Genomic DNA, 16,980 nt, shown 5'->3' with positions numbered 1-16,980 from the left:
ACGTTCTCACTGCTCCCAGTCGGCGGGGAACCGACGCGGGTGGGAAGAGGAAGTAAGTACTGAATCGGCCAGGTAGTATGATAAATGATGAATCGATTGGGAGCAGGAAAAGGTAGCGAAAGAAAGTAAAGACAAGAATGAAGACAGGCTGAGGAAGCCAGTTGTTGGCAGTCTTAGCCCATACGGCACCTAATTCTGTTCCGGCTTGAGGCTAGAAGCATGTCAACTGATGGTTCAAGGCTAATGGCCATGTAGTCACCCTCTTCTTGTGCTAAGCAAGATTGCGGCCTAGGATTAGCTCCAAGAAAGAACACTAATTTTGCAAAGCATTGGCACGGCGGTGGGAACAATGCCACAAAGCGATGGCATGTGCAGAAACGGAGACCATCGTTGCCAACGGCCTACAGAACTGATTTTCAGATCATGAATCTTTATTCAAGATCGCACTCAGCCCAGCATCGGGAGACGATTCCACAGATACACCATTCGGCTCTTTGACATCGGGAGACGCTTCCGCAGATACGCCATCCGGCTCTTTCGCATCGGGAGACGAGTTCCCAGATACGCCGTCCGGTACATTTGTCAGATCGTGGACCGTAATCTCAAGGCCATCGGCCTCGTTTGTATGACTCAGTGATTGGGTGACGATCAAGTGTATCTTCTCGAGTGAGGCTCCCGACCGGATGACATTGATAATGGCGTCGACGTCTGTACGTTTGCCGTGCCGAATGGCTGCCAGCAGCTGCTGCACAAATTCGCGATAGTACGCTAACTCCTCCTGGACGCGATCTCGCGCAACCTTACGGCGTTTGTCGGCATACTCGTCGACGATGCAATCTCGGCCGTGGAGGGCGCATTCGGAACATGGGGTACCGGTCGAGTTTGCACTACACTTTAAAACGAGTAGAGAAAGCAGCATGTCAGAATGGTGTACTTAGAAAAGAGGACATAAAAGAAGAGCAGATTCAAGATGCCGCGCATTCATTCACACCGGGATATTTGCGAAAGAAGGGACGTGCTTCGCAGGGGAAAGGTACCTTGGTCCGACGTCGTTGACACTCTGTGCAAGCTGTTGATGCTCTCCGTATCTTATTTTCCTCAGCGACAGGTCCCGCTGTTGGCGTATCTAACAAAATTCTTGGGGCGATAGGGCGAAAAGGCCTAGGGGGCCCTTGATGAGACATGGTCTGATGAGGTAAGGAACAAAGATATGAAAAAAAACAAGGAACCGGATGAGGCTAGCTAAGGGAGGAAAGGCCAGACTGGACTCGGGACGATGAGTTTTCTTCTAATCATACTCCTTCTTTGAGGGGGTGAACCAAACCTCAAGTGCTCAACGGACATACATGCTCTCTCTATCAGAAGAGCATTTGAGGAAAGGTAAGTCACCTGGAGCGCTAAGCCAGGTTCGGGGAACCGACGCTGCTTAATGCTTCAGGCAAACTGGGCCTGCGGTTCTCAACCTCAGCAGGAAGAGATCGACACCCAAAACAATTAACTCGGCCAGTCCAATGGTGTGTAGAGGCATCCAGGTGAGTGGGTAAGTGGGTATGTGGGCAGAAGTGCAGAATAATCTGGTCCAAAATGCGAGATTGGAGAGCGCCGTCAACACCGACAAGTTTTCCGGAACAGATCATCAACAATGTGTCACAAGGAAATTAAAAGAAAAAGGGTCGAAAACGAAGAAGACTGAAGGGAGGTGGAGAAAAAGGATACAAAAAAGATGAAGCTTTCAAATGGCTCTGACACTTTTGCCTCATCCACGGGCCGTTCCCACTTTCCGTGGGTCCTCCCGACTTTCCAACTCTTCCAGGAGGTTTGGTAACCTTTACTCCGTAGTTTTAGAGAATGGGTAGAGAGATTGTTTAAACCAAAAGACTCAAAGGGAACAAGGATTGGATGATAACCGATAAGCGGAAAGGCCCTTTAAACAAGCGTGCCTAAGGGCCTTTCGGGTACGGGATAGAAGATCCTTAATTTCAGGCTGGAGAGAAAGGAAAGTGAATCTGGAGACAGTTGTCAAGAGTCGAGAGTAGTGCTGCTCTTAGCCTCTTCGGGGCTTCCCTCTAGGAGCGATGCGGGTTTAAAGGATTAGCCCCAGATCTAAGGAAGCTGGTCCATCAATGAGAATGCTTGAAAAGCGTCGATGGAGCATTCAGCTTGACTGAACCAATGATCAGTGTCCCCAGTAATTGCTCTGAAGCGGAGCATCGAGGATCAGGTAGGGTGTCAGACTCTGATAGGCAGACAGGTACCCTCCAGCTAGGGCCATTGAGCAATCGTGGTAAGATCAATCCGAGCGCCGGGCCCTTGAACGCAGAGCTGGAGACCCTCGTATATTTGCACCTCCATTCTCCCCCTCCATTCTCCCCCTCCTCCTCCTCCTCCTTCCCTCACCCTAGTCATGACTGATTCCGCTGCTATTTTGCTTGAATCATCTGCGTGCAATGTTCGAGGGCCAGGAATCTCTCTTCGGCTGCGTGTCCTCTGAGGAATGCCGAATCTAGACGACTGTCCAAGGGGTCGCTTTCTGCATTCCACTTCGGGCCGTCTACTCTGGTTGTAGCAGCAAATATCGCACTATTGATGTCGTGACACCTTGTGGGCGTCAATCTTCGGCAATAGTTCGATAACTTTCCCTTATCGGAAAAAATATCCGTTGGATATGATAGGGTGCCAAAAGGGACATTCCGTAGTTTGCAAGGCCGATGGTTTCAGTTGAATGGGGCGCCGTCTTCTTTGGGACGAAAAGAAACAATAACAACAATTATTGCGAGCCCCGCCAGACGCGACGGCTACCATCTTGATCAGAAAAGGGGTTCTGCTTCGGTTGCATGATGGATCCACGATTACCTGGAAATGCAGTGCTCCTGTACGCAATTCCTTACACGAGCTTATCCAATCCCCGTCGGGATTCGAAGACGCACCGCAAATCCCCACGCATATCAGAACCACCAACCATGGGTAGGCAACCAGAGACCAAGGCACCTCCGTACCGACCTAAGGTGGACTAGAATACAGGATTCGAACAGTCGAATGCGCCATGCTGAGGTTATGGCTGGTTGATGCAGACGATGCTGACGTATGCTCACCTTTGCCGTTTTTTTCTAAAAGGTAACTCCATGACGTTCACGTGAAATTTGGGCGCTGGCCATACGGACGACGTACCGCCTTTTTTGCCTTGCCCCCGCCTTCTGGCCTAAGGCTGCCGAGAGTTGGTCTAAAGGAAGAGCCACCTACGTCGCCAGCCTGTCTCCATTAGCAATTCTACAAGATTCCACTCAGAACGTCCGTACGACGTTCCCTGGATATGTGGACCGATGAACCGCCGTGGTAGTCAATCGGTCAGAAAAACAGGCTGTGGTCGTGAAAAAGTGATAATTTCACGGTTATTCTGGCAGGCATCTCCATCTCTTCTTAGGCTGGTGCTGGAAAGGGTGATCAACGCCGCCAAGAACCCCAAGAACTCTACAGTGTTGATTTGTGTTACCTGTAGGCGACTTCGAGTTTTCAACAACCGAATTCACCGATGTGGGAACGTGGCAAGCCAGACTCATAAGTTGGTGGCTTGCGGACCCATGGCTAACGGTGCGCATTAATTATCTACAAGATTAGGGAGGTATTACCGCTCAATTGAGTCTTGTGTGGAATACATAAGGTATCCGCGATCGAAGCGACAGTCCTTGCGGACCTGCGGCTGTGAAACGGATGCTGAATGATAGGCACGATCGTCCAATGATGGAAGACAACGTAGTGTTTCGCTCGCTGGGACGGCTGCCAGTAGAGGCGAGGGAGTGAATCATCGGTGTACTCTGCACTGATAAGTCTGGTTAATCATACATAGGTGGCAAATTTGTGTCTCCACGCCGCATCCAAGCGAAACCAAGCGAAAAACAGAGGCGACGACCAGCCCACTGGGGTATTCAAACTCTGGAATCGACCTCGATGTGCCAAAAAGGGAATCGCTGGCTGCAACACCATGCCTAGCAATAGCCCGGGGAAATCAGTCGAATAATCGAGGAGCTCTGCAGCCACAATTTTCGTGGCTGCAGCTCGAATTCAGATCTGACAAATAAGAACCTAGCAAAGCAGTCTTGATCGAATGGATTGACAACCCACATGGCTGGTATGTGGGCTGTCCTTCTGGATGGGGCGTGGCGCTTGGACACCACTGTCGGCCGTGGTTCAACAACCCAAGGTTCGGGTTAGGGATATCAGGACGACTGACATTTGAGGGCGAGTCAGACCATAGCTGCGAAGCCAGGCAAAGGGGTTGATACATCTGGGCTCCTGTATACAGGTAGCTGTGTACTACATCAGGCCAGATGGCTTCGAGAAAGACACGAGAAAATGCCGGGAAACCAAAAAATGAGCAAGTTATGCACGGGAGGACCTATTGGTAGATTTACTGGCAGGGGAATCATGAAACTCGATACTGTACATGTAAAGCGCGATAAAAATACCCAAAAATGAGCCAAAATGCTGGTAGTTCAACTCAAAGACCCATATACACTGCAGTCCTTTAATAGATCATATACACTGCAGTCCCTTAATAGACGGGTCTACCTTCGTCCCAACGGCGAAGTTCCCCCGGACTTCTGGGCGTCAATTGTTGTTGATCGGCCGGAGGGCGGTTTCCCTCGCTCGAGGGAGACGAGTAGGGCAGTTGGTGGTTACTCTCTCGTCGGGTAGCGCTGCTCTCGAGAGCATTGCCGTGAACGCCGCCGATACCCCCAATCCATTCCCAAACCCGCGCAACATCTCCACCCCGGCCCTCGCGGACCGCAGCGCGAATGTTGGCATTGCCCTCAACTACATTGCGAACACGCCTCCAGAGCTCTTCACGTCGCTTGCCATGAAGCTCAGAACGGAGGACGTCGTCACGCAACTGACCAATGGGGATATACGGTTCCCTCGCCTCACCGCGAGCATGAAGCGCTGCTTGTGTCGCTAGGCGATCTAGCGTGGTTGCTACCAGCTCTGGGACTCGAGCTAGATCGGATCGCCGAGCAAGAATTTTTGCTCGAGCGTAAACCGAACCCAGAACCATAATAATCAAAATTGAAAGAGGGAGTCGATATGCGAGGAGAGAGAGTCGGATGTGGCGGCGGAAGGCGCATGTGAGGGGGAGCCGTGCGATTGAGGTAGATGAGAGAACAAGGACATCGGATGGTCTGTGATTGCGTTGCGGTCTCTGTTAGTTCCGGTATACATGTCAGAACCGTGGTCACATGAAAGAGCTCTAGCATACATACTAAGCTGGGCACGAACGAGATATCCAGAGAAAGAAAGAAAGCATGATATCAACAGAAAAATCCCATAGGCAACTTACTGTTTTGTTTTGGTGACAACTTCATCCTTCGCAACAATCTCGCCGAGTGCTCCTTTCCAAAGCTCGTCGAATTCAGTATCACTCATGCCTCTACGGCGTTTCTGTGCAATCGCCTGTTTCAAATCCGCTTCGCTCATTTCCGGAGACGTCACTTCTTTACCATCCTCTAGACGCTCTCCACATTCAAATTTAGCTCGTCGATCACGGAGCTCTTCAATCGCTTTGTCGGCAACGGCTTTCACGCGTCGAGCTTTTTCACTGTCTGGTTCGCATGTGGGAGGCAGAGGAATTAGACCTCCAAGCGATAGAGGATGCGGTTTCAGAATGAAGTCATGCTCACAGCTCGCCTCGAAGTTCGGGTAGCAGAACGCATGTGGAGGGCAAGGTTCACACTGCGGTTCCAATACACTGGCCCATTCGGGCACCCTGGTTTCTGCCAGTGACCAAGTAGGCTTGCCGATACCACAGTACCCGATCTCAATCTTCTCCTTGCGCCACCAACCACCAAAACCCCAAAGCAAAGAGAGGATGAGGATCCACGGAGCAGCTTTGCTTGCCGTACTCTGCTTGGCAGCTCGGCGTCGGATCCGTGGAGCCGTCGGATACATTAACTCCGCTTGTTGTCCCTCCAAGGCTAATTGCTCCTCGGGCGTAAATTCCTCGCCGGCACTGAGCTCACTTTCATCCTCTTCCTCGTCCATCTCAACTTCCTCCCTCGGCAGGACAGGGGATCCAAAGGGTGATCTTGTAGGCGTTCTAGAAATATCACCATCGAGATCAAAAGGGGTCTCAGACTTTCGTGGTCTCAGTCCGTGGCTGAAAGCAGGGCTGGCGGTGGAAAGCCGTGAACTTGTCTTTCGTTTGACATCACGACTGATGCTTCTTGAGCCAGGAGAGCTGCCACTCTGAAATGGATTGTCATCGGTGAAAACACTGTCCTCCTTTGGTTCCGATTTAACGTAGACAGTGTGTGGCTCGGGCTCAATTGAAGGAGCAATTTCACTATTTCGCAATTTCCTAGCCGTGGATTTGCGTGGAGTGACCATATCCCGAGCAACAGGCGTCACCGGACCATCATCATGCAATTCTCTGTCAAAAGCGCGCGCGTGCTTGGTCTCCGACTTCGGTACCTTCTTCTTCGTGACTATCGACGGTGTGCTCGGTACGTTCTTCTCCTCAATATCTGCCGTCGACGCCCTCGTGCTCATCCTCGACCGGCCTCTTCTTGTCCCGGTCGCGGTAGAGACAGTAGACGGTGTCGGCGGTGGAGGCATAGACTCCCTATCAACGGTTTCGCGTTGTCCGTCATAATCACTAGCCACCGATGTCGCGCGACTGGGCATATCTGTGATACCTGCGCTCGTTCTCTTCACCCTCTCGCGCTCTCGCAGGAGTTTTTTCGCTTGAGGCAGAACTTCTTCCTCCAGGATGCGGATGAGCTGCGCCTTTTTCGCAGAAGCCGGATACGAGACATCATGACTGACAAGGATGGAGCGGAGGCGGGGTACGGTGAGTGTGTTAAGGTCGAAGTCTGGGGACAGATATTCCAGTCCGTCCGCCATGGCGTAGTGCGACGCTGGCGATGGGCTGCCAGCAGAGCAAGAGGTGAGTGAACGGGCAATCACAAAATGCGGGTGCACGGCTGAAGACTCCGATCGGGATCAGACGCGCCTGATAAGGACTCAAAGAATGCGTCTCTTACCCTTGAGTCGAGATTTTCTCTGCACTTTATTTTTTTACTCGTCAAAAAATAGCTCAAACACTGAATGAAGATATAATGCTGTGGAAGATGGTATCCAGGGCAACCAAGCGGGGCCTAAGGAATGAATATCGATCTTCCAAGTAGGGGTCGTGCTCAGAGTCTCCTCTTGAGGTAGATACACGATCGTCTCACAGATCAAAGGTTAACAATTATGCATGTGTCCAAATTTATCTGAGGTGGATGGATGTGTGCTAAATCAAAGATGAAGAGCCTGCTATGATGACGAAAGTAGAACGCGTGTGGCCGATGACCTGTTATGACTGGTCTCAACCCAATCAAATCAATGACAATAAACAAGCAGGAAAATCACGTGCTTTAATAGCCACACCATCATAAAGCCATAACAGCCACAACAGTCACATGATTTGAACCCGTCCTGGACAAACCAGATTATAGATACTAAAAGCAAACTGTTGGCAGGCTATTTTCAGATGATTACATATAGCAGTAGATTCAGTCAAGCAGGCTAGTACGGCCAATGCAACAGTATTCGACCGGGAACAGCCAAAAACCCATACCACCTCTAGCACCCCACCAATGCTTCGAAGCCATTGAGAAACGACCACCCCAGTAGACGCCCCTTATATGTAAATGGATGAATATAAAACAAAGCTTGGATATAGCGACAAGGGAATTAGTCTGTTATATAAACAGTTATGCGACAAATGTCCAGAAGTACGTTCCACATCGAGGTCATGTAAGATACCGCTACTCTGAGGATGTAGCAAGTTGGAGGAAGGACGAAGACGCGGAGCTGGAATCGCTCTCGCCAGTATCCTGACCTTCAGCTCCTGGAGAGCTGGATGGGGCGCCAGTGATGCCCGCAGCACCGACGGCCAGTTGTTCCTTGAGCGCTCTGTATTCGGCAAGTTGGGTTTGTAGTTGTTGCATCACCTCACCAATAGGGACGGCGTGGTCACTTAGTTTGTCACCAGGTTTGAAGGGCTTCAGCATGTATCGCACCGAGAGAGTCGTAATGTTCATCTGTAAGAGGCATAAAACGTCAGTTTGGGGAAATCAAAATGCAGAAGTTAAAGATGCTAGAGAGATCAAAGTTGTGCACTAACCTCGATGCGAGTTACCTGCTGTTCGACTAGACTCACCACCGTCGAATCGGCAAGCTCGCCACCATGATTCTTGACCAGATTGAACAAAGCGACGTTCGGCTCCTTCAGTCGCGCTTCACCTGGATTCTCCAGCGCGCCGCATAGTCTTTCCAAGCGAAGAGTGAGCTCCCATAGGCGCCATATGAGATCCGTCTGTATTTCGAGCTCGGAGTGTTTACTTATGGTCGTGGGGCCGTTCTCTCTTGCTTCCGCTTGTTCCAGCGTGGTCAATCGCCCGGAAAGCGAGTGAGGGTAGATGAGGTAGAGTGGCTCCGGATTCTCCAGGCCCTTCAACTTCCGTTCGCCTTGATCTTTAATGACGAATCCTTGGCTGTTGAGTTGTTGAAGTTCACGTCGAATATTATACCCCAGACTATCTACCGCGTAGCTTTCCTCCGAGCCAGTAGAAGCAGCTCGTTCACTGTCAGCGTACACTTCAAGGTTGCGCTGAATATCGCTCATGAAGTCGGACGAGACGAAAATCTGACCACCGTCGGCTACTGCCGAAATACGCGATGCACGGTTGACCATGGGTCCGAAATAATCCATGCGATTAGTAACAGGATCTTTCTCGCAGACAGGCTCTCCCCAATGTATACCCATGCGGACAGACAAACCCCGGAAGATGATGTTGTTCTCCATATCGTACTGGACCTGGCACTGAGGCTGTTCAAGGATTTCGGTAGGCCATTCGGCCTCCAAAAGCTGGGTTTGGCAGTTGAAACACCAGAGCAGGGCTGCTGTGGTGGTGGAAAAAGCGACCATAAAAGCGTCACCTTCGGTCTTGACTTCGTAGCCACCAATGATTCCAAGTTGTCGACGAAGGATGTCGTTATGTATCTGAATCGCTGAGCGCATCGCGTCGGGACATGTCTCCCACAGACTTGTGGACTTCTTAATATCTGTGAAGATGATGGCCAACTCTCCAATAGGGGCATCCACGTAATCGAAGCGGGCGAGCCTCGAATCGCCGGGCATGTCACGCGGTTTCTTGGTACGCTTCGTGCTGGGGATGATTTGTTCCTCGGGAAAAGCAGGAGGCCCCATCGAGAGGCTTGTTCCACGAAACTTGAACTTCTCCCGCTTCTTTAGGTCACTCACACCGAGAATCATGACCATGAGTTTATTGTTAGCACCAAAGGATATCGCCAGGTCCCGGATCTTCTGAGCAGCGATCATGAGGTCTCTACGCTCCGCTCTGGTGACATCGACCACCACGTCTGGCGTCACATAGTCCCACAATTCCTTCGATGCCAGGATGATCATCTCATCCTGTTCAGTCAAGTGCACATGCATGGTGTGGGGCGCTGCAACGACTGCGGGCATCAGCTGGAAGTGTCCAAAGGCTCTTGACACATGAAGAATGTCGTTTAGTCTTCCGTTGCGAGAGACAAATCCTCCAGCGGCCCGGATTCTCGCCCGCTCATGGGGCTCCGCGGGATCATGATTCTTGGTTAGATACTTCAGCGTCCCGTCTGACTTCACAAGAATTGCCTGTGCATCACCAACGTTGGCAACATATAGATCCATGTTATTCAGATACAACACAGTTGCAATCCCACCAGACCGTATGTCGTCTTGATTGAGGAGTTTCGTGGCTGGGGATCCTCTGTGAAATTGCCGAACACTACGGTCGTCAATAGATTTGTAGGCAGCAGCAGCCATATTCTTGTTCAGCGCCAAGAATGTCCGCCGTAGTGCATCAAGCGGTGTTTCTTCTTCCTCCACTCGTAGCTTTTTAAGCTCAGAAGAGAAGGTTGAGGTGAAGTTCTCATGCAGAAACTTGGCAATCCTAGAGCCCCCAGTTGACTGAGCTTGGCCATCAAACAACCCTACAAGCGTTTCCACATTGTCCGGCTTCAGACGTGGGACGATCATATCGATGATGGACAGATGCTCGCTTTTACCCAAAAAATCGGCCATGCCATAAGCCAGAGACCCAGCAAGTGAAGCAGACGTTCTGACACGTCGATCTTCGTTCTCCTCAGGAATGGTGGGTGTTGTCAGCGTGACATCCATCAAACCGAGGACACGAAGATGGGTAAGGGAGTTGAAATCAGTCAAGTCGGTCCCATTGGCGGTGGTCGGTCCCGCCGAGGTGATGTTTGGTTTAATCTCCAAGCGTTTGTTCCCAGAGAAATTGAGGTATTTCAAATTCCGATTCCAGTTCCAGTTCCAATCGTATGGCCAATTGGACACATTGTACTTCAAGGCATTGCTTCCAACATCTAAGATTGCAAGTTTGCTAACCTTGCAGAGTTCTGCTGGCAGGACCTGGAATCGGTTCGCATTCAGGTTCAGAACTTTAAGGTTACTGCCTTCCTCGAGATCATCGGAAGGAAGCGAAGTCAGCTCATTGCCCGAAAGGTACAACTCGGTCAGGAATGGCCAGCGCTTGAGCAAGCCCTGCGGAAGTTCGGTCAATTCATTGTACGACAGATTAACCACGCGCAACTCTGGAATCAAGGACAGCTCTCGGAAAATATCGTCTTCTAGCCGATTGTCTGCAAGATATAGATTTCGTAGCGAGCCGGCAAACGTTGTCGCCACGTGCTGAGAGAAGTTTGAATCTTTCCTGGAAGAAGGGCTGCCCTCTGTACCCGATCGAGAAGCTGCCGACACTTTTCTGCCGCTTTGGCCAAGAGACGAAGCAACGGACGGTTTGCGATAAGTCCCACCATTTGGTGAGCCTCCGGAGCTGAAAAGGCCTCCTGAAGTCTGGCTGGGTCGACGTGTTTCTAGCCCATCTTGCTCCTGAAGAGGACCGAGATCTTCATAACTTGGCGTTGTGGCTCCCCCTGGAGTCGCTGCAGGCGTAATTCCCGTGTCGCTAGGTGGCTGAGGCGGAGAACTGCCGTGTTTGGGGAAGCTGTCCAGCACGTTCGACGAGACGTTGAGGGTCTCCAGTCTCACACAGTGCCAAATTTCGGCGGGGAGCCTTCTCAAATTGCATTCCCTGAGGTTGAGATATTTAAGCTCGGTCAGGCATCCGATGGTGGCAGGGAGCGCAGCCAGGGGGTTTTTGATCATGCTGAAGTGCTCCAGCCGACGAAGTTTTCCAATGTGCGGTGACATCGAAACAAAATGATTCTTATCAAGAATCAGTTTGGTCAGGTTGGGCAGGTTCTCGAACAACGAATCCCGGAATTGCACAAGCTTGGCGGAGGCAATGTTGAGCGAGGTCAGGGTTGGCACTGGTGCATCAATGTCAAACTGCGTCATTGGGCAATGATCGAGGAGCAAAGTCCGCAGTCTGGGGAATGACCCTTTGAATTTCGAGACTGCATTATGCCCAATCAGCAGTTGCTCCAGTCGAGGGAGTTGCGCCAGAATGTCTATATTGGTAATGGCATTAAAGCGCGCATCAATCTCCCTCAAGTTAACGAGGTCCTTGAATGTCTCATCCAATGGCCCGCTCAGCATATTATTCGTCATCCAGATTCGTTCCAGTGTCGCCAGTTTTCCGATATTTGGCAGTTCAGCGATATTGTTGAAACTGATGTCAAGATCCACAAGACTCTTCAAATTGCAGAGGAACGAAGGAAAGACTTGGAAGTTGTTGGAGGAGATATTGAGACTCCTGAGATACTGAAAGTTCCCAAAGTAACTCGGTAGCTCTGATAGCTTGTTGTTGGCCATTTTGATACTGACGAGGCCATGCAACCTGTCGAGATTGGCATGGCCAAGCTCCTCCAAGAGATTGTTGGACACGTCCAAGTAAGTCAATCGACTTGCAAGGCTAAAACTCGCTGGCAAACGCCGAGCTTCATTGCCAATAAACTTGATCTCCCGTAGATTGATACAACCCTGGATAAAATCTTTGGGGACATCCAGGGACAGATTCCTAGACAGGTTCAGTGAGATAATCTCGGACGCCTTCTTATAGAGCGTGATCGGAATGGTGACGAGACTCCGACCCTGAAGATCCACATGACTGAATTTCTGCATTCTGCTGAATCCTGGATCGCCATCAAGGCTGCTGTAGCCACTGAGCTTGGTTGGAAGGAATATGAAACGGCAGATGTAACTGTGGTCTTCCCGACCAATCTCTTCAATTCTATCCTTTGCAGTGTATCCGACTTGCTCCAGCAATCGCTTTTGCATAAGAATGGGTCTCTCCGAGTGATCGAGCTGTCTAGAGAGATCATTCCTTTTCATGACAATTTCATAGTTATTCAAGTGGTCTTGAAGAAAAGACTTTCGGCCAAGCATAAGGAGGATGTCTGCAACGGTGGCATTCAGACCAGCTGAAAGCGTAGCAAACGTGGAATCAATGCGGAAGACCCGGATGAAGTATGAAGTCCCATCTGGCTCACGTGCAATACCTGTCGCATCACTTGCCACATTTGGAAGCCGAGCAGCGAGATCCTCCCCATGCTTCTTCACTTGCCAGCTCTCCGGAGCATCCCAGTGACCCGGAGGCAAGCCCTCCGACTTCTTCCCTTCCTCATGCTGCGGTGGGACACCATCCTGAGCTTTGCTTTTGTCGCTTGGGGAAGGAAGAGGTTGCTGGCTAACGATTCCCTCCATGTGTGAAAGATCTGTATCAAGCCTCCAAACACCAGGCTCCTCTGAAAGTTTGACGTCCTTCCCAGGAAGCGCTTCATTGCCAAGGCCCCGCCGGTTTCGTAACTTTGTGGAGCCCATAACTAGGCCTTTCCCGTCCTTTCGACGCTCGTAATCGCCTAGATCAAGGTTTCTGATAGAGGTACCACCTTCCAGACTGCCTTGCCGGCCTCGTCGAGGAGAAGTCTCCCTCCGCGCGAGCTTCGATGAAGACTTTGATGCGTCCTGCGCGGATTTTGATCCGGGGAAATGCTTCAAGGGACCATGTGCTTTGGTACGACGAATTTTATCCAGTATCGATCGCTTGTTGGACGGCGCCCCGGGGGAGTTCTGGCTTTGTTCCCTAGAATAGGCGCTCTGTATACTCGGCGTGGGGCTAGTAGAGCGACCGCCGAGAGTGGTAGTTGAGCTCATCGCTGTCGAGGCATTTAGGCTATGGTCTCGGAAGGGGCGTAATCCGAGATAAGAATCATCACGTCCTGTTGCTGGACGAGCTGGATAACCAGCAAGATCACCCGCGACAGTCGGCTTTTCTTCCTTGCTTCGCGAATGACGGTGGCTGCCATGGTGCCTCCGAGCTTCTCTTGAAGTACCTGAGTTCGTAGCAGTCTGACCAGCAAGACGACGTCCTTCAGGGGCGATGGGGGCTTCTCGAACAGGAGCTTCTCCGAATTGAGGAATGTCCTAGAGATAGTCACAAAATAAGAAACTCCAATCCTTCAGAAACAGACAGAGACGACATGTGAAGACGGATTCGAATGTGGGCAATTAGGTCATGCACTTACATTGAAGCTTTGATACAACCATGGAGTAATGTCACTGGATGGTAGCGGGGTTCGCGGTCTTGAAGGATGTAGTGAGGAAGTATCATCCTGGGATCTTTCTGGAAAGTTTCGTGCGCCATCAGAATTGGCTCTTTCGCGGGCTTTAAACTGATCAATAGAGCCTGGCCTGCTGCTCAACGATCGGGTATCTTGTTCCTGCTCCTGTTTCGATTCGCCTGACGGGAGGTATTCATCGCCAAAGAAACCCTGCAACTTCTTCCGGAATCGACCCCCTGTACTAGACTTCGAGCCCTGACTGCTGATTGTCGTGGCGCTGGCTACCGATGGTCTACGGTCGTCTCCGTTGTAGTCAAAATCCACGGGGTCACTGGCGAAGGTCCGGCCGGTGCTAGGACGGAAAGTGGCAGATGCCGGTGATGCCTCGTGTTCGGAGAAGTCATGGAAGAACGTTCCCGAGCTATCCATGGGGGCTATCTTAGGGGAGGTTGACCACGAGGCATTGGGGTTCTGATGAAAGTAGTCGATTTGGTTGGGATTCAGCTGCGACGGTTTCGAGCTCGAGCTAGACGTTGGTGGGGGGCCAGGATCGTCAGCCCCGGAGGTCGCCGTACCCTTCCTGTGGCTGCCAACGCCTCTCCGCTGATCTGTGGGTGAGATATCGGGCGAGTTCCACGAGAAAGTAGAAGAATATAAGTTATTCGAAGAGCCTTGCTTTGGCTGGTTGTGACCCTGTGATGCAGATCTAAAGGTAGTTAGCACTCATGTTAACTCAACAAAAAACCCCGCCGTATCGGCAGATAACAGGAAGAAATGCTGGCACGGAATTTCATCCGACATCAGAACATCAAGCCCAGCAGGAATGATACAGTCCACAGCCCCATTTGTCAAGACGTATTTGGGGCTTGTGATAGCCGGTGATCAATGTTCGTCAACCTCGCCGCGCAACCAACTGTATATATACCCCAAGTTTCCAACAGAGACACCATACCAGCAATTCAACATGGGTGAAAAAGGAATGGGAGAGAAATTCGATTTCGCACTGTTTCTTACCTCTCTAAGCCCGCAGAGCCAGGAAAAGGAGAATTGTTACGACCATTCGGCATGGCTGTATTGTATAGCGGACGAGGATTTTGACTCTCTCTGACGGTCTCTTGCGACAACCAGCTGTGGGCCCCGGAGCTCTCAGAACTACGCCTTCTGTGCGAATTCTCACTTCCGCGCAGCGACATGTTGTTATATTATCCAATCTTGCGGGCCAGGAGTGAGAAATCAGCCGGTTGTCACAGCAGTCGCGGAAGCCAAGAAAGAATCCACCATGAATATGGCAAACGGGTTCGGAGGAAGAGATGAAGGACGAGGTTGAGGAAGGATATTAAAGCTCGACGAGGACGTTGTACGGAGGCGTGTGCGATTAAGACCAAGATGGTCGGATGCGATAGCAAGGTTCGTTTTGTCAAAGGTAGGGAATGCGCAGAGCAAAATAAACCATCGGTTCGAACGGTGGTTGAAGAAAATGAAGAATAGGCTTAGCTGTTATTTGCGAAGACAGAAATATCGCAAAGGCGACTGAACGTAGCACAGGGTATATTTCGTCGGGCGCGACGGTGTCAAGACGGAAGGTCCTTCATGTTCTGGAGGGCGAGCGGTAGTGGTGGAGGAACGTCATCACACGTTCCACTATGAAAAGCTAGGTAGTCAAAATAGACCGAAGGAAATACTGGAATATAAGTCAAGAAGCTCAAATAACATCAGGCATGGATGAGGACCAAACATGAATCAGGAAGAATTGTCGCGTAGGTGTTATTCATTGATGGTCAGGGTGTGTTAAACCTGCGCCAACAGCGGAGGAGCAGGAGTCTGTCTGTTTGAGATTCGCTGCGGCTCCGAAGAGGCTATTATTATTACCTTACTGTTAGCCTGAGGCTTAGGGGGAGATCGGGACAGGTATGGTAAATACATAGTACCGTGCATTACCTAAGGTACACGCTTCAACGGAGAGTTACTGCGGGCTACTGCGGGAAAACCACAAGGTAATTGAGGGGAAAGGGAAGACATGACTGTAACATTTCAACCAGCTACTTGTAAGGTATGTACCAAAGGTACCTCAGATACTTAAACCTACTGTTATGGAGCAAGGTAGCTCCTTTTTGTCCTTTTGCCCTGCTTATTATTCGTGTTGGCTCTCGACGGTGAAGGAATACGGGTTGCTACATATGGTATAGAACTTCAACACAATATGGTAGCTACTCAGTACTCAGATAAATACCTTAAGGATCAAAGTATCGTTCATTTCATTGTCTGTACGCTGTGCCCTAGCTTAACGGGAGCTGTCAGCCTTGAGGCGATTCCGGGGCCGGGTGGTCCGTGATGATGTCTGTGCTTCTTTTGGCCAGGCGCGATGAACTCTTTGATACAGTCCAGTCTCCTTTCTGATCTATCTACTTGGCTCTGATGAGGTGGACGAGTCTTTATATTGTTGTAAATCATTGATAGATTTACACTCGTCAACTTCCAAGTTCGCATTTTTCGTTCACAAATGGGCAGCTTACCTATGAAGATCCAGGGAGTTGAAGCTCCGTCTTCCGGAGACATCCGTGCTACATACAGCTTTTGGCTATCATCTACGGTTTAGGCACGAGATAACTTAAATCACAATAGGCAGAGTTATCTCTCAGTCAGGCGTTGCCGCTTTAAGGGGCACACGGGGTAAGTCAGCTGATCCGCTCACCTATCAACGCCCCCCCTACTCTCCGAACCTTTCTTGGTGGTGTTACCCAGTTCTTTAGCTCTCCGAGACAGGCAAAGTGCTTCGGCTGGAGGGAATAATAGGCCTGCATGTGGACGGCCAGCCTATAGCTGGATACTCCGAGAAATTATTCCCTTCCTCTTTGTCATCTGCTCAAACTTCCTGAAACCGACTCGATCATGCAATACTCGTCCTTATATTCCTTCTATGTCCAGTCTTTATTTGGTCTAAGCCCGACTCCGCTGCAGCAATGTTCAAGCGAGTAAGCAGTAGGCAAAAGGTTGATAGATGAACTGGACCAACCAGTGGCTATATTCCAGAGCGAGCAACAGGACAGTACTAGTATCAGCATCAGAAAGCTCGTCCTCGGGTGGATAAGGTTTGAAAGAGGTCTAATTAGCCGAGCTTGCTAGTGTTCTTGAAGTATGACCTAAGCCTAGATGCTTGTAACCTACTCTAGGCCATGCGACCTCAGTGACTACGACTGCAGCCGAGCTCGCTTCTGCATCTCCTTTCTTCCACCACTTCAATTACCTTTGAACAGCTGCTGTCTGCCGGGTAATGTATCTTTTGCCACCATAAGTGGTTTACTCCTACGGCCATCATCGGAGACAGCAAGTGAAGGTTCTGGTGAGTCGGTGACGCTGAGATCTATATGTATTACCCGTGTGGAATATCCGACC

At 50.5% G+C, this 16,980-nt stretch overlaps 3 protein-coding genes across 3 annotated transcripts, besides 4 other annotated features; all 3 read right to left on the bottom strand.

Moving 5' to 3' along the window:
* Window positions 1-421: 421 nt before the first annotated feature.
* NFIA_054190 (putative C6 finger domain protein) lies at window positions 422-919 on the bottom strand (the record flags this gene model as incomplete). The annotated part of the gene is made up of 1 exon (XM_001257969.1): window positions 422-919. The coding sequence occupies one exon, from the start codon at window positions 917-919 to the stop codon at window positions 422-424; it is 498 nt and encodes a 165-aa protein (XP_001257970.1).
* Window positions 457-574: a microsatellite.
* Window positions 920-2,345: 1,426 nt separating the features above from the next.
* Window positions 2,346-2,389: a microsatellite.
* Window positions 2,347-2,376: a microsatellite.
* A 2,116-nt stretch (window positions 2,390-4,505) lies between the features above and the next one.
* Window positions 4,506-4,557: a microsatellite.
* NFIA_054180 (putative sister chromatid separation protein (Src1)) lies at window positions 4,550-6,894 on the bottom strand (the record flags this gene model as incomplete). Its single annotated transcript, XM_001257968.1, has 2 exons — window positions 4,550-5,174; window positions 5,333-6,894. The coding sequence occupies 2 exons, from the start codon at window positions 6,892-6,894 to the stop codon at window positions 4,550-4,552; spliced, it is 2,187 nt and encodes a 728-aa protein (XP_001257969.1).
* A 908-nt stretch (window positions 6,895-7,802) lies between these two features.
* Window positions 7,803-14,780, bottom strand: acyA (adenylate cyclase acyA; the record flags this gene model as incomplete). Its single annotated transcript, XM_001257967.1, has 4 exons — window positions 7,803-8,078; window positions 8,162-13,450; window positions 13,552-14,293; window positions 14,602-14,780. The coding sequence occupies 4 exons, from the start codon at window positions 14,778-14,780 to the stop codon at window positions 7,803-7,805; spliced, it is 6,486 nt and encodes a 2,161-aa protein (XP_001257968.1).
* Window positions 14,781-16,980: the final 2,200 nt, after the last annotated feature.

Source organism: Aspergillus fischeri, genomic scaffold, assembly GCF_000149645.3.
Source record: "Aspergillus fischeri NRRL 181 1099437636266 genomic scaffold, whole genome shotgun sequence".
In the NCBI taxonomy this organism is placed as follows: domain Eukaryota; kingdom Fungi; phylum Ascomycota; class Eurotiomycetes; order Eurotiales; family Aspergillaceae; genus Aspergillus; species Aspergillus fischeri.
The sequence above is the reverse complement of the archived record's forward strand: the minus strand, read 5'-3'. Positions and strand labels throughout refer to the sequence as shown.